Here is a 25,831-nt window from a genome sequence, read left to right on the forward strand (position 1 = left end):
AGAATGATTCAATTATTGTTTGAGTTATTGAATCTTTGATTAATTGATTCTTTGAAACCAGAAACATAGATAGATACATAGATAGATAGATAGATAGATAGATAGATAGATAGATAAATTCAGAATGATTTAAAGTTTGTATGAGTTATTGAATCTTTGATTCATTGATTCTTTGAAACCAGATAGATAGATAGATAGATAGATAGATAGATAGATTTAGAATGAGACAGTGATTGTGTAAGTTATTTATTCGTTGATTCACTGATTCTTTGACATCAAATCCATAGATAGATAGATAGATTCAGAATGATTCAATTATTGTTTGAGTTATTGAATCTTTGATTCATTAATTCTTTAAAACCAGAAACATAGATAGATAGACAGATAGATTCAGAATGATTGAATGTTTGTATGAGTTATTGAATCTTTGATTCATTGATTGTTTGAAACCAGATAGATAGGTAGATAGATAGGTAGATAGATAGATAGATAGATAGATAGATAGGTAGATAGATAGATAGATAGATAGATAGATAGATAGATAGATAGATAGATAGATAGATAGATAGATTTAGAATGATTCAGTGATTGTATGAGTTATTGATTCGTTGATTTACTGATTCTTTGACATCAAATCCATAGATAGATAGATAGATTCAGAATGATTCAATTATTGTTTATTGAATATTTGATTCATTGATTCTTTGAAACCAGATAGATGATAGATAAATAGATAGATTCAGATTGATAAATTCAGATAGACAGATTCAAAATGAGTCAGGGATTGTTTGAGTTATTGAGAGTTATTGATTCTTTGAAACCAAATCCATAGATAGATAGATAGATAGATAGATAGATAAATTAGAATAATTTAATTTAATGACACAACTAATGGAAAGACTTTGAAATGCTATTTTAAAATATCTGCAAAAGCTGTGCACTTTATATGTCAGGCAAACATAAAAAGCATCACATCAGAGTTTGTAACCCTGCACCCAGTGTCCATTAAGTCATTCTGCACTTCTGTAATTTGGAATTAGTACTTTATTGCATTTAGGACCACTGCGTTGTTTGCAAACTGGATAATTGCATTTTTTTAAGGTCGAAAATTCACACAAAATGACCACGTCTTTTTTTAATAATCAATAATGAGGATGTTGTTCTGTGTAAGGTGCTAAAGAATTTTCAGTCGCCATTAAATAGTCTACAATGCGCAATTTGCTCTCAAAATGGATCCGGTGATTAACCATTACTGCTGAAGACTAAATTAGCCAGCATCTCTTTGTAATTTTGAAAACAATAAGTCATTGTCTTTTAAGCTGTCAGTTAACTGTAACTCTGCTAAAATGCACAGCTACAGCTGGATGACACCTCGTTCTCTTGTGAAGCCCGAACACTTTGGGCTTATATCTCAACACCGCAGGCATCGGTACCAGACTCTGCTAATTATTTTAGAACATCGCTTCCAGGCTCGACATCGTTCCTCATTATTATGACTGAAATTGTTGTTTTCTAAGTCTATTGTCTACTTGTTTTTGTTCTTCGTTTCTCCAATGGGAAGCGATTATGCACCATCTCGCACATCCTAATGAAGCTATTATATTGTCCAGGATGTCTTGATCACCCACTCCAACCGGTAATGATGGAAAGCTAATGGTGTGTTTTTATTGTTTATTTTTGTAACAATGACAGGTCCAGTGGGAATGCATAAACCCCAAATATAAAGTCAAGAAGAAGAATTACAAGAACTCTGGGATTGTCATTCTGAATCAATGCAAGGTAATATTTTTTAATCATAAAATGATTCTCTCTAGAGGACCTTGTCTCCTCCCCGTAGGCCCTGTATTTGAAAAAGCGGCAGTGTCATGCTGTCAGCAGAGGCGTTGATGGTTACAGTAGATGGAGGTGGGAACTTCACACGGCTAGAAGTCATTCCAACTGGCTAAAATGTGAGATCCTAGCTCTGCAAATGGCCACTGAATCTGATCATAGTTGACATAAATTAGAAGCGATGAGAAGGAAATAGCAACATGAAAGTGCATGAATTCACCATAACATGTCCTTTTGTATCCACAGATAATTAAGATGCATTCCTTTCTGGACTACATCATGGGTGGTTGCCAAATACAGTTTACAGTAAGTCCAGACAAATACAATTCATGCTTTCTTATTTGACGGAGTTCATTTATCTGTGTTTATATCCATAAAAATAATCATCCATTATCATTAGTTGGCTCTGACATTAGCATAGCCGCCAGTTTTTGTTTAATGAATTATGTTATTATTAGTCAGAGCACTCATTATTCATTATTCATTACCATGTACATACTAATGGGAACTGGAAAAACAAAGTGTCACTCTAAATGTTTATTTTTTGCATAATTTATAAAGTAATAATTGTCTCACCTGCATACAGCACAGTTATGTTCGCATAACACCTTTGTGTGCACCGTAGTGTTTCATTACTTTTATTATCTTTCATAATAAGTTCTTTCTGAATTGGTCTTATGTACAGTCTCCTGGCAGGTCTGTAGAATTATTTTAAATTAAATAGACCTCATGTTTGTTTTATGAATTTATATAACATACAGTTTTAATAAGTGGTGATATTTCTCTAGAAAGCAAACTGGTAGACCTGCAATTTTTACAAACCTTTATTATTAAACAGCATTTATTATGCTTAGTTAATGTTAATTTTAGCATTTACTAATGCATTATTAAAATCACAAGTTGTGTTTGTTAACATTAGTTAATGCATTATGAACTAACATGAGCAAACAATGAATGACTGTATCTTAATTAACATTAAAAAAGATTAATAAATAGTGCAATAAATGTATTGTTCATTGTCCGTTCATGTTAGTTAATACATTAACTAATGTTAACAAATGGCACCTTATTGTAAAGTGTTTCAGTTTCAACAAAATAAAATAACCATTTATAAGATGCTGGGTATGAACTACATATTTTCACCTGATTTGGAATGTTACATAGTCCAAAATGTTTATTTTATTGGTTGTCCTCTTAAAAAGCTTTGAGAACCACTATTAGGTTGACATGGATTTTATTATCATACTATTGACTTTTGGTCCATGACTTTTGGTACATATTGTGTTAAAGCCACAATATATATGTTTTCGCCACTAGAGGGTGCATATTCAAAACAAACAAAGAAACAAAGGCCAAGTTTGATGACACCATGATTGTGTGTGGAATCATGGCAGTTGTAGTCTTCATCCCCACAGCCAATGCAATCCGTCGGGACTTGGGCAGAAATCATGTCCATGAATGAGCTAATGTATTAAAGACTTATTAAGGTCACTGTAGTATGAAGCAGGGTGAGGCTGAAAGTTGTGGAAGTGAAACGAGGACGTTAGAGCGATTGCTAATGAAGGATGAGCACGATACATGACGCTTTTATGCCACAGTCAAGCATTTCTGCTCCTTCCGGTAATTCATATGTAGGAAAAAGCAGCACTGTTTTATCATACTAGATACATCTGAGTGTGTTAAAAGTTCTGTTATAATGTTTTCTACAAAATAAAATCAGAGAATCGAGGGTGTAGGACGTCACTGGCAGGCGACGCAAGGACATGGTCCGTTACACTAGTTAAAATGGCTATTTCTCTGAATTTAAACATTCTTGGAGACATTTGGGATAATGTAAGTACACAAGTCAGCAACATATATAACACTGTTCTAGTGGTTTTTGGATTCTTTAATTAAAAAAATCGTATATATTGTGCCTTTCAGAAGTCTGTCGTAGCTATACAAGCCAGGTATATTTTATTGACATAGTTCCACGCCTACTTAAACTCATGCATTTTACAACTCTATACGATCTGTTTACTCGCTGTCAGTACCGTTGACAGCGCTCTGCAGAGATTCTCCACATGGTGTATACATTTACAGTAATTAGCGTCAAAGCACTACTTTGATTGCTGCTTGTCTTTTCAGGTAGCGATTGACTTCACAGCATCTAATGGGGATCCTAGAAACAGTTGTTCGTTACACTACATCCATCCCTACCAGCCTAACGAGTATCTGAAAGCTTTAGTCGCAGTGGGGGAGATTTGCCAAGACTATGACAGGTGAGCAGGCTGAACAGCCAATCAAATCCAATTTTAGCTCTCTAGGTTCTCGACTTTCTTTCATACACCAGTTGTTTAGGTTCACAGATATGCGAGTCCATTCTGTTTCTTAGAGTGTGTAGTAGTTTGACAGTAGAGTCCCAACATTGGGTTTTATTTTTTATTTAATGTGTAGGCTGTCTAAAAAAAAAAAAGTGATGTGAATGGAATGAAAAAAAGATTCGAGGTTTGGCTGGTTAGCATGGTCCCCAAACCTAGTAGATGTGGATGCATCTTTCACCATTGATGGACATTCAAAAGAAGCCATGTGTTCTGACCAAAGAACATTTGTTGCAAGAAAAAAATCAATATTTCATACAATAGTGGGTGTTTTACCCACAGTGAAGGTTTTTTTATGAAAAACTGAAAACCCTGGAGCGCAGAGAGCAATATGCAGGTCACACATTTCTTTATACATGATGTTTTGGTGCCTTGGAAACTGGTTAGAGACTACTTTCCTTAGGAGGTACCTTAGTACAAAAACACAGACTTGCTGCCGTAGGCACACATGAGAAATGTGATGTCCTAAACTTCAGAGATTAAACAGGAAAAACTGTTCTAGTGACATAACCAAGACACAACACAAAAAACGTAATTTACAATGCTTTTTACTTCAAACAGTAAATAGAGAGTGGTTAATTTAAATTTCTAAAAAATATTGTTTTATTTTGATCCCAGTTTACATAGCTGCTCTATGTTGCTCTGAAAACAGAATATGTCATCCACAGGCCTGTTTTAATTAAAGCTACGTTAACAGCAGCAAAACAAGGTGGGAGTTACATTTTGACAGGCAGCCTGTTGTTTTCTAAACTTATTTTATTAGACCTGTGGCCTTTGCAATTTAACAGTCGGGATCCTTTAGAAACCCTGAAGCAGTTTTTGGATAACATGCTAAATCCCAGCGATTTTTGACCACTGTAGCTGAGCTGCTATTTCAGCTCTTTGAAAGGTCATTCAAAAGCTCATTTCCAGCACCGTGTCGAGCTCTGGCAGCTCTCCAGAATGAGATGAATGCACATCCAGCAGGACGTTTGGTTGGGGTGAAATCTGAAATCCCAGCGCTTGCTGATTTGGCAGGCACTAACAATAACAATTATGCAAATCTGTGTCCATTACAAATGAGCAGTGATGAGGGGCCGTTGAGACAGGAAAGCATGATGGAAAATTTGGTAAGTAATCCCCAAGACTCTCAATTCACGCCAACTCTAATCTTCTGTCCGCTTTTGTTTCTATGCAGTGACAAAATGTTCCCAGCGTTTGGCTTTGGTGCTCGGATACCTCCAGACTTCAAGGTAACTTCTTTAGCACTTATAGAGATAAGGGTGCGATGGGATTTTTTTCATTAATGGGATGAAGAGTGAACGATGCTTCTAATTAGGCAACCGCTGGAGTAATGTATGAACTGATAACAGCAGGTTCATTTCTCTCCGACAGATAATGTGCCTTTGTGCTGAGCTGAGAGTGTTTTATATTCATCTTAGGCATCAACAGATAGATTGAATATCTGCAAGTTCAGTCCTCACTCCAGACTTCTTGTTAAAATCTCTTTAAAGTATTCAAACAATGACTTTAAAAACTATGTGTTTAAAACTATGAGTGATGGAAATGCCAAATTTAGAAAAAAAATTATATGCTCGCTTGAGGTAGTTTTTGACTTGTGTGAGAACGAGTTCATGGAAATAGCGAGAGATGGAAATGCATTTTCTGAATAAATTCTTCAATGCACATCAAAAAGGTCATGTGTTTTTGTGTGATGGGACTGGATAACTTGACTAACCAGCGGACCAATCTCGTTGCTCAGCATCTCAAATGTTGTTTTGGTCATTTTGCGGAGCTTGTCTGTCATCAGAGAATTTGTGTATAATTTCCTCCCAGAACTGTCTTACTTGACTGTGTTCCCAAACAGCAGGCCTCCACCTCCGAAAGCAATGACTGCATTTATTATGTTTCATCTGCTCACTCTGAGGCTCAAGTAATTTATTATATGTGACCGTGGACCACAAAACCAGTCGTAAGGGTCAATTGAAATTGAGATTTATACATCATCTGAAAGCTTTCCATTGATGGTATGGCTTGTTAGGATAGGGCAATATTTGGCTGAGATACAATTATTTGAAAATCTGGAATCTAAGAGTGCAAAAAAATAAAAATATTGAGAAAATCGCCTTTAAAGTTGTCCAAGTGAAGTTCTTATCAATGCATATTACTAATCAAAAATTAAGTTTTGATATATTTACGGTAGGAAATTTACAGAATATCTTCATGGAACATGATCTTTACTTAATATCCTGATGGTTTTTGGCATAAAAGAAAAATCAATAATTTTGACCCATACAATGTATTGTTGGCTATTGCTACAAATATACCCATGCTACTTACGAGTGTTTTTGTGGTCCAGGGTCACATATATGAAAATTATTATATTCAGTGGCTTCTCACTTTTCTTAATAATATTTAGTGCCAGTTTATCAGGAAGTGATGATTTTGTTCTCTTGACTCATTGGATGGAAACGGTGCTTTATTCACAAATGTTTTATTTTATTTAACAATTTTGGGCGCAAGTTACATAAGAAATGTCATTGAAAAAAACCTGTTTCCTATGTTTCCATCATTTTTTTTCATCACTGTTTATGTGCATTTTGAAGTATCGCATCAAAAACAAGTGATGGAAACGCCAAAAAAATCCCTTATTTTACAAAAAGGTTTTTACGCTCACTAGAGGTGGTTTTTGACTTAGAAGAGTTAATGCGAATAATGAGAGATGGAAATGCATGTGCTGAATAAATTCTTCCATGCACATTAAATAAAGTCATGTGACTTTGTGTGATGGGCCTGGATAACTTGACCAACCAGCGGACCAATCTCGTTGCACAGCATCTCAAATGTTGTTTTGGTCATTTTGCAGGGCTTGTCTGTCAACAAAGTATTTTGCCAGGGTCACATATATGAAAATTATTATATTCAGTAGCTTCTCCTACTTTTCTTAATGATATTTAGTGCCAGTTTATCAGGAAGTAGCAGTTTTGTTCTTTTGACTGGATGGAAACGGTGCTTTATTCGTTTTTATTATATTTTTCAATTTTGTGCTACATAAGTTACATAAGAATTGTCACAGAAAAAATCCTGACCAGACAATATCTATGTTTCCATCACTGTTTTTACGCTCACTTGAGCTGGTTTTTGACTTGTGCAAAAAAGAGTTCATGCAAATAATGAGAGATGGAAATGCATTTGATAAATAAATTCTTCCATGTGCATTTAAAAAAAAAAGTCATGTGACTTGGTGTGATAGGCCTAGATAACTTGACCAATAAGCGGACCAATCTCGTTGCACAGCATCTCAAATGTTGTTTTGGTCATTTTGCAGGGCTTGTCTGTCAACAAAGTATTTTATGCCAGGGTCACATATATGAAAATTATTATATTCAGTGGCTTCTCCTACTTTTCTTAGTGATGTTTAGTGCCAGTTTATCAATCATTGGATGGAAACGGTGCTTTATTTTTATTATGAATGGAAACATAGCAGGTGAAAATTCCCTGCTTTTGGAACATATATCAAAACTCTTGGAAAGCTGCACAGCCAATCAAATCCAAAGAACGAACAATTGCATAATAAATAGCATGAATTATTCTCGAAGAGTATATTATTCATGCCACAAGTAGCCTAAAAATGTTGTTTTCTTTTTTCTTTTATTTTCCCCCAGGTCTCACATGACTTTGCAGTAAACTTCAACGAGGACAACCCAGAATGTGCAGGTATGATACAGCATTCATCCCGATATTTGATCTATTCCAGACCATACATCTTAAATTATCTCCTTAATGCAGATCCATTAACTCTCCCATGTGACCTTTGCCCACTGGGACTGAACTACTTGAAGCCTCAACAGAACATTGGCAAAGTCAAACAGCCCTTCAGAATAGTGGCACAAAGGAGATCAATATATGCATAGCTGAATTACAGAGCTACGCTATTGACAAAGCTGGACACATTAATGTTTAATGCTGCTATAAAATATACAGCCAGAGGGGAATGTCTGAAGGAGGGAGGCCTGGATGACGTTGTGAAACCCTCCCTTTCCCCAATATAACAGCTGGTAAAAATGACTGTCGGCACAAAATCACGTGTTTCAAGGCTTGCCCGAAATGCTTGTGGCTGATTGCATTAGATCAGAACTTCTTGTACAGAGTTTAAGGACATTGTTTAATATTGTAAGACATACGTTTACATATTTTATTGCAATTTATTACCACTCTGCTGTGCTGCAAAAGCAAGGTTGTTTTTAGTCCGTAATCTCTTGGTAGGCTTGCATCATCGCAGCCTGTTTAAAGTTTGAAACTCGTGTCTCCTAAAAGGGTGGCTGCTATCAGAGAGTAAAGATGAAAATATAAGAACAATGAATGCTTGAAATACAAAACCTGATGGGAAAGTGAAGTAATATAAATGATAATTCTATCATCTTGAGAAAGGCTCCGCCAATCCGTCTGTGCATTCAAATGTAACCCAACTCTCTTTGGGATGGTGTTGCCTTGAAGTCAAGTCAGAAGTTGCAAATGATTGGATTTAGCTTGCTTCAGTTTGTGTTTGATACTTAGCTTTCCCATCATCCCAGTCTTCAGCCATGGGCAGGATAAATTGATCATCGCTCCAGTGTATTGGTGTCACTTGATTTCCCTTGCTATTTCTGTTCCACCTCTATCAGCGCAGACACACCAGGGTGGCGCCCAGAATGGGCACACACCACTCAGCTTTTGATCAAGCAGCCAGGCCTGTCTCTTCCAGGAATAGCAAATGGCTCGCAGCCCCACCAGGACACATGCCAGCCAATCTACCCCGAGCAGAGAGCGCACCTTTCCGCCCTGGTATTGTCTGGAAAATCCAGCATGACAGTTTTGCGCTTCCTACAAACCTGGACGAGACACATAGTATGCTTGAGTAGTGTGAATGACATCGGTGTGCAGTTATAAGTAATTTTGACTTTCTAAATATCGACAACCCGTTGTAGACAATAGCGAGGCGTCTAGAGAGCATGGTTGTTTGCTTCCCATGAAAGAAGCCAATTTGCAGTCTTCTCACTCATTTTAAAAGTTTTGCCCATCTGTAGACCTTTGTGCAGTGGGGTGTAAACTTCTTTCTAGAAACAAGGAGTCAAGGTTTGACTGGTTAGCACTGCCCTGCGGGTAGATATCATGACAAATCCATTCTGCTGCCATATTAATACTTCCCCAATCTTGGCCTTTCAAAAATAGCCTATTTTTCTTTACTGTGTACACACTGCCGTTAAAAAGTTTGGGATCGGTAGGATTTTTAATGTTTTTTAATTTGATCAAAAATACAGGAAAAAAGTAATATTGTGAAATAATATTGCAATTTCTAATACTGGTTTCGTATAAATATAATTTATTTTAAATATATATATAAATTATATTTTAAAGTATATTAAAATAGAAAACTTTAAATTGCAATAATAGTTCACAAAATTACAGATTTTTTTCTGTATTTTTGATCAAATAAATGCAGCCTTGATGAGCATAAGAAACTTCTTTAAGAAACTTTAAAAATGCCAGCGCATTTGCCGGAAACTGGCCAAAATAAAAGATTTTAGTTTTTTAGGTCTGATTTTATGTTTGAAAATGCTATAAAATTAATATAAAAATAAAAAAGTAAAAAAAAGTAAATATTAGCATTGTATTTTTAAGGTGTACTGTAAAATAATTCTAACTTTTTAATACTTATTTTTACTCATTTTATTTTAAAATATAATATTGTTATCACACTTTATGTTTAATATTTTATTTTAAAAATAAACAAAATAAAGTGCAATGATACTATTATTAGTATTATTATCTTATTTTTTTACATTTACCTTTAATGGGTCACACTATGTGGACTTTATATGAATAAATAAATAATAATTAATATAAATAATAATATAAATAATTTATATATATATATATATATATATATAAAAACAATATTGTGAAATACTGTTTTTTCTGTTTTAATATATTTTAAAATTTAATTTATTTCTGTGATGTCAAATTAGTCACGTGATCGTTCAGAAATAATTTTAGTATGCTGATTTGCTGCTTAAGAAACATTTCTTATTATTATTATCACAGGTAAAACAGTTGTGCTGCTTAATATTTTGTAATACATTTTGTTCAGAAATCTTTGATGAATAAAAAGTAAAAAAAAAACATTTATTTGAATATAAATGCTTATTTATATATAAAATTTATTTATAATATAAATATTTTATTCTAAAAAAATGTTTATACTTTCATTTTTATCAATTTAATGCATCCTTATTGAATAAAAGTATTCATTTCTTTTTTAAAAAAAATAAAGAAATAAAACTTTTAAAAACACTAAATGTTTAAATGCTAGTGTATTTGATTCCATTTCTTGATGAATAAAAAGTACAAAAAAAGCATTTATTTAAAATAGAAATGTTTATTTATAAAAGAAATATTTCATTCTGAAACATTAAAAATGTTTGTACTTTCATTTTATAAATGTAATGCATCCTTATTGAATAAAAGTATTCATTTCTTTAAAAAAAAAAAAAAAAAATTACACTTTTAATCACTAAATGTTTAAATGCTAGTCTAATTAATTAAATTTCTATCACTTGCTTTTCCATGGTATCTAACAAAAACATGTATCTTACATAAAGCAAACCATAATTTTCTCTACATTTGTTGTCTATAAGCCTATAATATTGAAATTAGCTGAAAAATGAAAATATGTTCACAAAATCATTCATTCCCATTCACAAAAGACTTGCCCTTTCAACTCAGGTATCATCTAGAATTCAGAGTTTCCCACTTGGTCGCTTGATAAATATGACATTTCTGATGTCCAAGGCCACAAGTACTCCCATGAGCAAGCATGTCGAACACTTCTGAGGGTCACATGCTACCCTAGGAACTGCCTTTGAGATGATGTTTTTCTCCAAGTAGACCTCCTTGGCTCTAACACATCAGAACTTTTACTTGAGGAGAATTTTGTTGGCCAATGCAATTACTGTAGACTGTAAGCAGAAATGGGGTGAAAGGGCAAATAGCTCATTTAGCTGATAACACACTTTGCAATGTTTTGCAAGGTTTTCTCTGAGGGTTCACATGTCAATGAATCCTAGGTGGAACTCCCAATGTGATATCACATCTAATAACATTTACAGCTTTCTATTTGCGGAGGGTGATAGATTTTCGCTCACAGTGCTAAGATAACAGGCAGACACAAGGGCACATGCACATCACATGGTGAGAGATTTCTCACAGGAGCAGTGTGAATTGGCCAAATGTGACTGACGATGCATGAAGACTCGGAAGGTGTTATGACGAAGGGACGGTTAATTCAAGCCTTTTAATGTCATCAGCATGACTTATCCTTTAAAGCGACAGTGCAGGATGTGTGTCAGAGTTGAAGAGTCTATTAGGGTCCAGAGCGCCTCTTTGATTCCTCTTTGCGGGGAAGCCACTGAAGCGATTACATCTATTGACCTCCGCTTTGAAAGTCTTCTCATCTTAATTCTGCTGCCGCACAGCATGGCATGCTTTCACCTTTGAGTCCCCGTTTGTGCGTGTTCAAGCTCACAGGTGTTAATTAAATGAAACAGTTGGAGACGTGGGGAGGAGAGACAGGCTGACCTTAAGATTCATGCTCACGACTCAGTAAACAGCATTACTGCTTCATTGCAGAGATTGAGCCTTCACTGACACTCATTCCAGCCCTTCAAATGCACATAAGTTTACACACCCCGTGCCGAATCTACAAGCATTAAAAAAGAGAACTAAAGAAGATCAAATATAAGATATAAATTATTTTAGTATTATTGATATACTATTATAGTTTTTGAATTATAGTTTTTCTGTAATTATATTAATTTTAATTATATTTTTTTATTTTAGCTTTAGTTATTTTAGTACTTCAACTTAAAATGAAAATGAGAAATGTTGCTTTGGCATCTGAAATAAAATAAGTTTAATTTCATTTTATATTTTATTGCAGTTTTTTTAGTTTTATTATTTTTAGTTACTTTAGTACTTCAAATGAGAACATTTATTTTATATATTTTATTTCAGTTAATGTTTATTTTACTTAAAGTATTTTTTATTTTAGTTTTATTTAACAATTGTTTGTTTAGTTTTCGTTACTTTTACATCAATTTAAACTAAACGAAAAAAGAGAAATGTTACCTTGTCGATGAGATAAAATTAGTTATATAATTTTATTTTAGTTAATGTTTATTTAATTTAAATTAATGAAACGTAAAATAAAGTTAAATGAAACTTAAAATAAATAACTCTAAAATAAAATAAGTTTAAGTTTTTTATGGATATTTTATTTCAAGTGATAAAAATGTCCCTTTTTGAGTATGTGTATATATATATATATATATATATATATATTTCAGTTAATGTTTATTTTATTTAAATTAATGAAATGTAAAATAAAATAAAATAAAATTCAATTTAAAATATGTAACTTTAAAATAAGTTTAAGTTTTGTATGTTTTATTTTATTTCAGTTAATGTAGATTTTATTTTAAGTAATGAAAATGTTTTTTTATTATTATTATTATTATTTTTTTAATTTTAGTGATGTTAATACTTCAGTAATGACCCTGCCATTTTATTAGTGAATAATCTGTCTAGTTTTTATTTTATTTTATTTTATTTCAGGTAATGTTTTATTTAAAGTAATGGAACTTCCTCTCAAATGAAACAAAATAAATAACTCTAAAATAAAATAAGTTTACATTTTTTATGTTTCCTTTTTAAAACATGCCATGTTGTGCAGCAGTTAATGAATATTTTATTTCAAGTATACTAAGAAGTTTTTTTTTAGTTTTTAGTTCAAAATAGTGCAATTAATTTTAGTGATGTTAGTACTTAAACTAAACAAAAATGAGAAATAATCTGAAATTAGTAGTATTTTGACTCTTGTATTTTATAAGTGAGTGGTCTATACCTTTTTAAACTGTGCAGGTATCCAGGGTGTGGTAGAAGCCTACCAAAATTGCCTTCCTAAGATCCAGTTGTACGGTCCCACAAACATTGCCCCGATCATCCAGAAAGTGGCTAACTTTGCCTCTGAGGAAATGCACACCAAAGAGGCCATGGTGAGTGTGTTTCTATAACACCTTTCTTCATCTTCACAAGTTCTTCTTGTTCTAATTCTCCTTTCTTGCCTCGATGCAGCAATACTTCATCCTGCTCATCCTGACGGACGGTGTGATCACAGATATGGCAGACACTAGAGAGGCGATCGTCCACGCCTCTCACCTGCCCATGTCTGTCATCATCGTGGGAGTGGGAAATGCGGATTTCACAGACATGGAAATGCTGGACGGCGATGACGGAATCCTGCGTTCGCCTAAAGGGGAACCAGTGCTGCGTGACATCGTACAGTTTGTGCCGTTCCGTAACTTCAAACATGTGAGTTTACACAGTTACATTATAAATGTGTTTCATATACAGGTGCATCTCAAAAAATTGGAATATTGTGAAAAGTTAATTTTTTTGTTTGTAACATTTCAAAAGCTGAAACTTTCATATATTCTATATTCATTACATGTAAAGTAAAACATTTCTACATTTTTTTTTGGTTTTAATTTTGATGATTAGAGCTTACAGCTCTTGAAAGTCAAAAATCTAGTATCTCAAAATATTACAATACTTCCTAAGATCAATTACAAAACAGATTTGCAAAACAGAAAAGTTCAAATTCTTTAAAGTATGTTTATTTTTGCACTCAATACTTGGTCTGCAGCACAGATTACAGCAAATGACTTGCTCCTAGCACAAATGACAGCATCAGTGAGGTGTGGCATGGAATCGATCAGCCTGTGGCACTGCTGAGGCACTATTGAACCTTCAGATCGTCTGTATATTGTTGGATCGACTTATTGAAAAGATTCTCATCTTTCTCTTGAAAATATCCCAAAGATTCTCAATGGCATTCAGGTCAGGCATGTTGGCTGGCCAATCAAGCACAGTAATACCATGGTCAGCAAACCACTTGGAAGTGGCTTTGGCAGTGTGGGCAGGTGCTAAAGTCCTGCTGGAAAATTAAATCAGCATCTCCAAAAGCTTGTCAGCAGATGGAAGCATAAAGTGCTCCAGAATCTCCTGGTAGATGGCTGCATTGACTTTGCACTTGATAAAACACAGTGGACCAACACCAGCAGATGTCACAGCACCCCAAATCATTACTGACTTCAGAAACTTCACACTGGACTTCAAGCAGCTTGGATTCTGTGCTTCTCGTCTTCCTCCAGACTCTGGGACCATGATTTCAACATGAAATGCAAAATTTACTTTTATCTGAACTTTAGACCACCGAGCAACAGTCCAGTTCATTTTCTCCTTAGCCCTGGTAAGATGCTTCTGACATCGTTTCTGTTTCGGAAGTGGCTTGGTAGCCCTTTTCCTGAAGACGTCTGAGCTTGGTGACTCTTGATGTACTGACTTCAGCTTCATTCCACTCCTTGTGAAGCTCTCCCAAGTGTTTGAATTGGCTTTGCTTGACAGTATTCTCAAGCTTGCGGTCATTCCTGTTGCTTGTGCACCCTTTCCTACACAATTTCAACTTTGCATTTAATATGCTTTGATACAGCACTCTGTAAACAGCCACCCCTTTCAGTAATGACCTTGTGTGACTTACCCTCTTTGTGGAGGGTGTCAATAACTGTCTTCTGGACCATTGCCAACAGTCTTCCCCATTAGTGTGCTTTTAAAGAACAAGAGATACCTGGAATTATACTGCAGGGATGGACATTTAATGAAAATAATAAATATTCTAATATTTTGAAATACTGGATTTTTGACTTTCATGAGCTGTACACTCTAATCATCAAAATTAAAACAAGAAATCTTTTGAAATGTTTTACTTTACATGAAATGAAGCTAGAATATAAGAAAGTTTCAGTTTTTGAAATAAGTAAACAAACAAAAAAAAACTTTTTCGCGATATTCTAATTTTTTGAGATGCACCTGTATACATAGTGTGGTGGTGATGTCCTTCAGAATTGTTTGAATTATAATTTATGGCCAAAAACCAGGTTGAAATCATGGATGTAACTTGTTTATCTTGTCTATTTAGTTGTAAGCATACAGTGTTTCAGAGCCTTTTTTCATAACCCACGTCTGAGCTCCCTTTACTTTGAATCGAAAGTTAAAATGATTCTACATGGAGCTGAACTGTAGATCATGCTCTTTAATCAATGCATTGCTATGCAGAGGTTTCCATCCTGCATCTTTATAGTGTCTGAAGTACCTCTAAGGAGAATCTCTTCTGGTTAATTACTCCCTCCTTCCTCCGTGCTCTGCGTCTCACATTTCCCACCCAGACTTGGAGCAATCTAATAACCTTTAGCTTGACTGCTCCATTAATTACAACATCTACTGCTGGTCCCTGGTGGAAAACAAACCACAAAATGCAGAGAGATGCGCTGCCTCTCGAGTGGGTTAACTAGAGTGCAACAAACCCCACTATTTTTGCTGTTATAGAAGGTTGTGTTTTTTAATAAAGAGCTGAGAGGTTGTCTAAGGAAGGTAATAGTATTCAATAGTTTGGGGTCTGTATGATTTTTTTTTTACTTGTTTGTTTGTTTATTTGTTAAAAATGTATTAAAAAGAATTAAACTTATCAAACGTGACAGTTCAGACATGTATAATGTTATATAAATACTCTATTTCAAATAAATACTGTTGTTTTAAACTTTCTATTCACCAAAGAAATAATATCACAGTTCCTACAGAAATATCAAGCAGCACAAATATTTTTAACATTGATAATAAGAAATGTTTCTTGAACACCTAATCAGCATCTTTAGAATGATTTCTGAAGGATCATGTGACACTGAAGACTGGAGTAATGATGCTGAAAATTCAGCTTTGCATCACAGGAATAAATTGCATTTTAAAATATATAAAAATTCAAAACAGTCATTTTAAACTGTAGTAACATTTAACAACATTAAAAACAAGTATTAAAAACAAGAAGGTCAAGACCTACCAGATTAATTTTGTTAGATATAGTTTATCTAACATATCTAGTAGATTCACAGCAAACATATAAAAATATACACTGCTGTTCAAGTTTGGGATCAGTAAGAATTTTAATGTTTTTTAAAAAGTATTTTATGCTCGTTAAGGCTGCATCTATTTGATCAAAAATCCAGAAAAAAACGCTAATATTGTGAAATATTATTACAATGTAAAATAACATCATTGTATTTTAATATACATTAAAATCTAATTTATTCTTGTGATCGAAGCTGAATTTTCAGCACTATTACTGCATTATTCATTGTCACATGATCCTTCAGAAATCATTCTAATATGCTGTTTTTTTATCAGTGTTGGAAACAGTTGTGCTGCTTATAATATTTTATTATATAATATGCTAATATTTTTTTTGGAACCTGTGATCCTTTATCAGGATTCTTCTAAAAAATAAAAGGTTAAAAAGAACAGCATTTATTTAAAATAGAAATCTTTTGTAACAATATAAACTACAATTTAAAAGTTTGTGGTCAGTACATTTTTATTCTTTCTTTTTTTTTAAGGAAATAATTCTTTTATTCAGCAAGGATGTGTCAAACTGATAAAATTGATAGTAAAGACTTATATTGTTAGCAAAGATTACTATTTTGAATAAACGCTGTTCTTTTTTTACTTTTTATTCATCAAAGAATCCTGAAAAAAGTATCACAAGTTCACAAGTTTATTTATTTATTTATTTAGTTAGTTAGTTAGTTAATTATTTTAGTTTTAGTTAACAATAATAGCCCTGGCATTTTATTAGTGAGTAGTCTGTCTAGATTTTATTTATTTATTTATTTATTTATTTATTTATTTATTTTTTACTTTATTTTATTTTATTTATTTATTTATTTTTAATTTAATTTAATTTCATTAATTTTTAATTGAATTTTAATTAATGTTTATTTTAAAGTAATGAAGCTTAAAATAATATAATTTAAAATGAAACAAAATAACTCCAAAATAAAATAAGTTTAAGTTTTTATGTTTCATTTTAAAGCATGCCATGCTGTTAATGAATATTTTCATTTTATTTCAGTTTAATAAAATGTTTTGTTTTATTTTATTTTATTTTTTAGTTTTAGTTTATTTAATTTTAGTAATTAGTACTTAATCTAAATTAGAAATGTTTAAGCAGATGTTTATGCAAAAAAAAAATTAAGCAGCACAACTGTTTTCAGCATTGATAATAAATCAGCATATTAGAATGATTTCTGAAGGATCATGTGACACTGAAGACTGGAGTAATGGCTGATGAAAATTCAGCTTTGCATCACAAGGAATAAATTATATCTTAAATACTGTAATAATATTTCACAATATTACTGTTTTTATGTATTTTTGATCAAGTAAATGCATCCTTGATGAGCAGAAGAAACAATAAAAATCTTACTGATCCCAGACTCTTAAATGGCAGTGTATAAAAACATAATATTTCTACATTTAATTGTTTAAGTGGTGTAATTTATATAGTAAGTTAGTTCAGTATTATTATCATTTAGTAATATGTTATTATTTTATTTATTAATACAATAAATTAGCTATTATTTTTACATATTTAATATAATTTTTTAAGGTTTTTTTGTGATTTTTTTTTTTTTGTTACATTTTTCTACTTAGATTTTATTTTTCATTTATTTAATTTATTATTAGTTGTAGTAACAGTCAACAGATAGAACACATAATGAATAAATCTATACATTTGACATGGCATGTCTCTAAATGTGAGTGTCCATAGGAGCCAAAGTGACAGTTTATTGGGATCCTCTCGGGAAATGTGCCAAGACTTGTTTTCTTTCCAGACATGTACTGTATTGATGGCCCCTGACAAACAACGCCATCTCAGCCGTGTCTCCCTATCTGAGAATCTCCTCTCCGCCGTCTAATTAGCCAGCAGGGGTTGGAGGGGCTTGACTTGGCTATCCTCTGATTTCCTCTCTGCTCCTCGAGGCGTCTTTGACTCACACGAGTCACTTTTGCTCAAGTTTCAGGATGTTTTTCATCACCGTGCAATGTGGGTTTCCGCAAGTACAGTATCTTCACACATCATTAGCGCAGGAATGGCAAACTGGACCAGATGGCGAAATGAATAAATGGCCCTGCGAATGTTTGATTCACTCTTCTTCTGCTTCTTCCCAGGCCTCTCCTGCTGCTTTGGCAAAAAGTGTCTTAGCCGAAGTCCCAAACCAGGTGGTGGACTATTACAACAGCAAGGGGATCAAGCCCAAGTGCCCCAGCGAGTATGAGTCTTCCAGGACGTTTGGCCACTGAAGCGCCGAGCTATCGCTCGCTACAAACACTAGCACGTTTCTGTGAATTTGAACCCTGATCTGTTCTACTTTGTTTCGTTTGCATGCGTAGCCTGTGAGGCTTGCATAGGTGTTGCAATGCTGCCGTTCCTATTATGTACACGTGTGTACATGTACAGACTTACAACCACGAAGAAAGCAAAAACTCAAAAAGTCCTACCGATGTAAGCATGATGACTGGGATTAGTTGAAGAATAGTTGGATTATCTGTTGTTTTCTTTTCTATAAAAGTTTATTGAGATTTTGCTAAATTTCGTAATGTTCTTACATTGTAAAGCATTTTGGATCTTAGAGAATGAATAGCTATTTAAATTAGATTATCTGTGGACATTTCAGACTTTTTTTTTCTCTCTCTCTGTTTTTCGCAGATGCAGGGCCAGATGCATGATTGTATTTTGCATGTTAATAATAATCCAGCCTCGTTTTTCTACCGGTTCCTTTCGGGGCCTGTTATATGATTTCATGTGAAGCTGCTCTTCTGAAATCTGTCCACAAATTAAAATAAAATGAAGTATTTTTTGGTAGTTTTAAGTGATGTAACAAATTGTTTGAAAATAAAGTTTGTGTTATGAATGATGCATTTTTTGTGTGGATTTTGAAGCAACCAAACATTTCATGTTAATTGCTGTTTTGATAATATTAGAGAAATCAGCTCACCCAAAAATCATTTACTTTTGTTTTTGTTTTTTTGTTTTACTTCTGTGGTGCAAAAAAAAAAGATGATATTCAACCACCTTTCCAAACTGTTAGTCCACAATAAAAATAGACATTTATGCCATCAATCTCCAAAAACAACCAAAATGAATTACATGTCTATATATAGCACATAAAAACGCTCATGTTTTGTTTCAAAGAAATAAAAATAAAAAACAGATTTTTAAATGACCATTCTGATGAGTTTTTTGTTACATTTTCACAATATTCACATGCATGATTTTATTTCCTTAAACTGAAACTAGTGCACTAGAGTGTAAGATATTGGAAACAACACAACTTACTATACTGTTGAAAAAGCACTTTATAAGTTGGCCTATATTTTACAAATGATACACTTTCTAATGAGATTTTATTTTGTCTTCGCAGTAGGCAGTTCTTCAGTTCCAGGCTCACAAAGCTGAGAAATGTATTTTAGAAACTGCTAGACATGCTCATTATAGGCAATGTCAGGGGACAATTTTCATAAACATAAAACACAAAAAGCATCAACACAATGTATGCGGGTCCTCAAACTGTCATAATGCGGGCTGACAGACCTGCCATGAACCTCTGATGAGCCGCTGCGCTCCCACACGACTGCTTAGGGACTTCACACTCTTCAGCTTTCCCCTGAAGACCAGCTACTGGTTCATAGTGAAGCCTTTGAATGTACATCTCTACTTTAACTGAATCTACAACAGATCTGCTGAGTCATTTTAACACATTTCACATGGACTAACTAGATTATAGCTTTTGGTAGTGTTAATCCTGTCATCTATGTGTTATCATAAATATAATATTACTCATAGTGTAAAGAAAAGAAAAGGTCTGGCCAAATATAACTTAAAATACATTTAATATATGTTATAAAAATATGAGTGAAGCATAGTTAAATATACTTTTGAAATTGAAAATAATATATGTTTAGTTTATGTATTATAGCAAATAAGTTTTTCTTCAAATGTGATTTGTGTGTGTGTGTGTGTATATATATATATATATATATATAGAATATATTTTCTAACATTGGCAAATTGGCATATTCAGAAAAATATTGGTAAAATATTTTGAAAGATTTTAACAAATGTTTCTTATCTATCTATCTATCTATCTATCTAGCTATCTATCTATCATCTATATCCATATATAATATGTATATATATATATATATATATATAGCAGTTCAAAAGTTTTGGGATCAGTATGATTTTTAATGTTTTTAAAGAAGACTTTTCTGCTCATCAAGGCTGCATTTATTTGATTAAAAATACAGAAAAAACAGTAATATTATGAAATATTATTGCAATTTAAAATAACAGTTTTCTCTTTTAATATACTTTAAAATATAATTTATTTATCTGATGCAATGCTGAATTTTCATCAGCCATTACTCCAGTCTTCAGTGTCACACGATCCTTCAGAAATCATTCTAATATGCTGATTTATTATCAATTTTGGAAACAGTTGTGCTGCTTAATAATTTTTTGGAACCTGTGATACTTTTTTCAGGATTCTTTCATAAATAAAAGTTTAAAAACAACAGCATTTATTCAAAATATTTTTTTTCTAAAAATATAAGTCTTTACTATCACTTTTTATCAATTTAACACATCCTTGCTGAAAGAACAAAAAAATAAGAAAAAATATACTGACCCCAAACTTTGAACAACAGACTTTTATTGTTACAAAAGATATAAATTTTAAATAAATGCTGTTTCTTTTTTTATATTATATTCATCAAAAAGCAGCACCAGTGTTTCCAACAACTGATAATAAATTAGCATATTATTATGATTTCTGAAGGATCATGTGACACTGAAGACTGGAGTAATAATGCTGAAAATTCAGCTTTGCATCACAGGAATAAATTATATTTTAAAGTATGTTAAAATAGAAAACACTATTTTAAATTGCAATAATATTTTTACAATATTACAGTTTTTCTGTATTTTTAAACAAATAAACGGAGCTTTGATGAGCAGAAAAGTCTTTTTTTGGCTGTATGGGATACAACTGCATCTGAACAATGTAAGGTAAATAAAAGAGTTTCCATATAGCCTGGCGCTGAAAGCATTGCCCTCCAAATAGCTCTAAATCTCCAAAGCTACCTCATGACTGAAGCGTCACATTTATTTATTCAGTGTAACACGAAGAAAATCTCCAAAACCGCATTCACATAGTAGTCTTCTGACGGCTTTAGTGCTACTTCATTATCTCATTTGTTCTCAATCAACGGGAGCATGTTGTGACTCCCTAAAAGCCTGCACGGGTCATTGCTATTTTATTGGGTCCATCATTGATCTGCCACTCGAGGACAACCGCAGGATCCTACATCATTAGGCCAATGCATTCTGAAGAGCTTTTGTCACTGATTGGCTCAGATTGTGTTGTTGTCATGGAGATCTGCAGCCCAGATCTGCGGTCTGAAGTGTAACGCGAGTGAAATTCAAATAAAAAAGTATGAATATAAAAAGAAAGTAATGTCCCGGTTCAATAGCGTCATTTTCTTCTCAGCACAACGGCAATAAGAATATAAATCCAGTCATCAAAAGAGCAAAAAGGCCAGATTCTGTGACTAACATCTGTTCTGTTTGGTTTTTCATCCGCTCACTTTAAATTAAATATAAACAGATGCAACTTATTAGAATTCAGGACATGAAATCAAATGCTAATCTGACATGTAGCTGATAGTTTTCAAGCAATTAATTGTGTGTGCATATACTTGTCTCAAATTCACCAATCAACAGTTGAGCGTCTCAAACAATGACCCTTTGGCATCTGCCTTGTAATTATAAGGCAACAAGCTTGTCTCGGTCCAATTTGTTGAGTGATTAAAACTTCTAGGAATTTCTTTTGTTTCTCCAATGGTTTATAAATAGTCTAAAGACAGGTATTAGTCTAATGAGGGTCTAGTCTCGAGGAAGAGACGCATGATTGGAGCTGATTAGCTTCACCGAACAAAGGATCAGGAGGGCTCCTGCCGCTGCGTATGCAGCTTAAAAAGGTCCTGCGATTCTTTAAAGCTTCTTTTTGTGCTCTCGGAGACTGTTTCACTTTCATTAAGATTAAAATACATATTGAATACTTAAGTAAAATAGGAGATTTATTCTGCACATGCTAATGGAACTGCACTGCACTGGATCCTTAATTAACAGAATGGATAGTGGTTACAGCACTCACTTCCGTCTAGCTGAATTGCCATGGTAACCTCATGCTCCCTGGCTTTGACAGTAAGTGTTTGAATGTATCTGTCAATCATGAGAAGGCAAACCTTGCTTAACTTTCACACATAAATGTAAAATATTCTAATAATTCCCACCATGAGTTTTTTGACAACCATTATGAACCGGTGTGTTTGTACCAAGTGGCAACTTTCCGGTCTCTCTCTTGAATCCAACATGGAAGTGAATTAAACTGCAATTCACTGACTGGCCACTATCCCATAGCCCAACTTTTGAGCAGAAAAAATGTTTACAGCCTGGTACAAAAGTGGTTTTGGTCTATATAGCTAATTTTGCCCTTCATGACAACTGTGAGGGGTGAATTTTTTTATTCACCCATTTAAAGTTCTGCATAATTAAGGGCGTGGCCACTTGAGTGACAAGTGGGTTGCCACTGCTACGTCAAGCTAAGTGGGTGTGGTTTCAGCAAACAGGCTCCTCAGCCCCTCCCACATCCCACATCTTTTCCCATATTTGATCCCACATAATAAATGTTTCTGTTAATATTGCTATTACTCACTCTAATATTGCATTTTCACCTACAGTCTGATATGGAAACTCTGAAAGTTTATACACCTGGGTCAATATCACTGTAGGGTGCCTTTTGGTGTCCTGTACATAATTCATTTGTAACCTAAAAATGACTATAAAAGGGTGTGTAATATTAGAATAAGTTTTTATATTCATAACAAAAGCATTACTTGGCTCTTTAGACACATTTTGTAGATTTTTTTTTTTTTTTTTGCTTTGTGTAAGAGGATTCATGTTATTTTGCTATGTCCCATGTACTGCTCATTAAATTTGAATGAAAGTAGGATATACTGAAATCATAAATTTTTTACAATTTTGTTCTCCAATAACTTTTCAAAATTTTGTTAAATAAGAGAATACTCAATTTGAGTGTATTGATCATTTGGTAATAAAACAATACTTTTATTTAAAAAAAAAAAAAAAAAAAAAAAGTTTGTTCATGTCCCTTGAATGGTTTTCCCCCCTGTCGTATTGAGGAATCCGCCCCTTTCAGAAAGGCCATCCCCTTTAGTGACATCAGGACGACAGATTTTTTTGTGTCTTCAGTGGTGGGAATTTCAACCGCTGAGGTGAGTAAGTTGGTGAATTTTCAACTGACAAATTTTCTGAGTTTGCCTTCTTGCTTTGCCAAAACTTAACATGTCCACCCTGTCGGCATAAAGTATGCCAGAAGTGATTAGAATACAGTATTTTCAAAATATGTAAGTTTAAATATACAAAATTCTCTTCAACAAACAGACTGACTATTTAGCTAGTCACGGTTTGTTGTAAGCTATTACGTTAACTGAAGGTCAAAATGTTGGAAAATCGTTGTTCCAAACTGTCCACCCTGTTGGACACTTAGGGTGGACATATACATGACAGGGTGGACATAGCATTCATTTGTAGTTAATATTGCTAAAAAACTAAAATGAAAGGGGGGGGTATATCAGTGTGACTGAGAATTTAAATTGTATTACTTATTATTATATTATTTTTTCGAAGTTGAATAAATGTTTCATCATCATATTTTGTCATGCTTTGTATGTTCTTTTAGCTAGTGTTCAATAGCTAGGTGTGGGGGCAATAACATGCATCCAAATATCACAGTTTTCTCCAAATATGAAAAAATACATGTGTGAATTGTATGAGTTCCTTTAAAAACACATGGTTTACATAAACTCTTTTATGTATTTATAATTTGAAAGCAAACAAATAACCCTGTTTAGGAAAGGAACATCACACCTTTTTAGAAAATATAATTTGCATCTTAATATTGCAATGAAAATGTATTTAACAGTAATATATATGTCCATGACAGGGTGGACATACCTTATGGTTTATGCTTCGAATAATGGCCCATAATTATCTAAAAAAAAAAAAATGTGTGGGAGCTCAGATAATATGTTTTTATAGTACTTCAGTGTCTACTATTTATGACATGACAAACCAAACAGGAAATTAAGTATTGTGAGGGTTGAAATACACCAGTGGAATTCCTACATAGCTGTAGTCTTCTAGGTTTCACTCACCAATCTCTTTGTACTTTCATATTAAAATAATATAAACTCAAATCTGTATGTACAGTGGAGATCAAAATTAGAGAACAACCTATAATTTCCTGAATTTCAAGGTCACTGCTTAGTCCTATTTTAAGTTATTCTAACAGGAGTAGAAGGGCAGTTTTTTAAACATATTTCATAAATTAATTGTATTCTGAAGCACAGTATAAAAATTTAAATTAGATATTTGAAAAAGAACTCTGTTAAAAAATAAGTATTTTTATTATTACTATGTTTTTACCTACAGTGTACAATCATATGAAGTCTGATAATAAGCATTCTGGAAACTCTGAAAGCATACAGACTTTATACACCTAATCCTTTAATGTTATTAAAAAGGAATATGGTTTAAGGTGAGGAGTGAAAGGAAAACTAAGGCACCATTAGCATACTGTGAGTCCTGTGGAATTAAACTAATTAAGTTGTGGTAGTGAGCCGGTCCTCAGGAGAGATTAGAGTTTTTTTTTTTTTTTTTTTTTTTTTTTTTTTTATACATTACTCACTTTACTTTTCCTGGGAAGCCTGCAATGTAATTATTCTGTACCCGGCAGGTTAACCCAACACTGCTTTTTAGGAGAATTTCAAACACATTTTAGGGTTTTTTTGCAACCCTCTGACTGTCTGCTGACATTTCCTCATGGCATTTACTCACTGCCTGTAAACCTGCTCAGCAGGAGGACATTCAGCACCCGCGTTTACTTTTTGGACTCGGGGTGAGTGTGAGTTGGATGAAGGTGATTGGCGCTGTCGTCAGCCCGATTTAGAGAGCTGAGCTGGCCTTGATGAGTGTGTGGTTAGGCCGGTTCATGTACTCTGACTTCTTTCACACCCGTGTGGGTGTCACACCTGCGTACCAAACTCTCAAGCGAAACATTACTGATTGCTGACTTTTTTTCTTCTCTCTGACGTGCAGAGCGACTGTCACCTCAGTGCAGGAACGAGAATGAATCCTCTCTAACTGTCCTGTAATCAAACTCTTTGAGCTCCCGCTGTTGTTCTTGATTTTATAATTGGGTGATTTGATTGTAATCGGCTACTACTTATACTTTTGATTAGGAATTTTGAAAAGAGTTTGACCCCACATTGTTTGTGTTACGGACATAACTGATACCTCAAATCATGTGGCTTTTTGGGAAAAGATGTATTATTACATTTCTAAGCAGTTCTACTAAAAGGTTTTTTTTCTTAGGTTTTTTTGTTGTCAGACAACAAAACAGGTGAAAATATTGAACTAAAAACACTCTGAACATTGCAACAATTTTTTAAAGGAAAGGTTCACCCAAAAATAAAATGAAAAATAAAAACATTGTAAGACTTGAAATTATCCAAACCTCAGGAACTTGCAC

General features: G+C 33.5%; 1 protein-coding gene across 2 annotated transcripts in view; it reads left to right on the forward strand.

The window, feature by feature from the left end:
• The window catches only part of cpne4a (copine IVa), a 64,568-nt gene extending 45,492 nt beyond the window's left edge, over nucleotides 1-19,076 (forward strand). For both annotated transcript variants that reach the window (XM_051131830.1, XM_051131831.1), the window contains 8 exons: nucleotides 1,693-1,779; nucleotides 2,077-2,136; nucleotides 3,958-4,091; nucleotides 5,368-5,422; nucleotides 7,835-7,886; nucleotides 13,128-13,261; nucleotides 13,341-13,577; nucleotides 18,327-19,076. In XM_051131830.1, the coding sequence (XP_050987787.1) occupies nucleotides 1,693-1,779; nucleotides 2,077-2,136; nucleotides 3,958-4,091; nucleotides 5,368-5,422; nucleotides 7,835-7,886; nucleotides 13,128-13,261; nucleotides 13,341-13,577; nucleotides 18,327-18,458 (891 nt within the window). In that variant the 3' untranslated portion in view covers nucleotides 18,459-19,076. The remainder of the gene's footprint in view (nucleotides 1-1,692; nucleotides 1,780-2,076; nucleotides 2,137-3,957; nucleotides 4,092-5,367; nucleotides 5,423-7,834; nucleotides 7,887-13,127; nucleotides 13,262-13,340; nucleotides 13,578-18,326) is intronic.
• The last annotated feature ends 6,755 nt before the right edge of the window (nucleotides 19,077-25,831 follow it).

The sequence above is a fragment of the Labeo rohita genome, chromosome 16, assembly GCF_022985175.1.
Source record: "Labeo rohita strain BAU-BD-2019 chromosome 16, IGBB_LRoh.1.0, whole genome shotgun sequence".
NCBI lineage: Eukaryota > Metazoa > Chordata > Actinopteri > Cypriniformes > Cyprinidae > Labeo > Labeo rohita.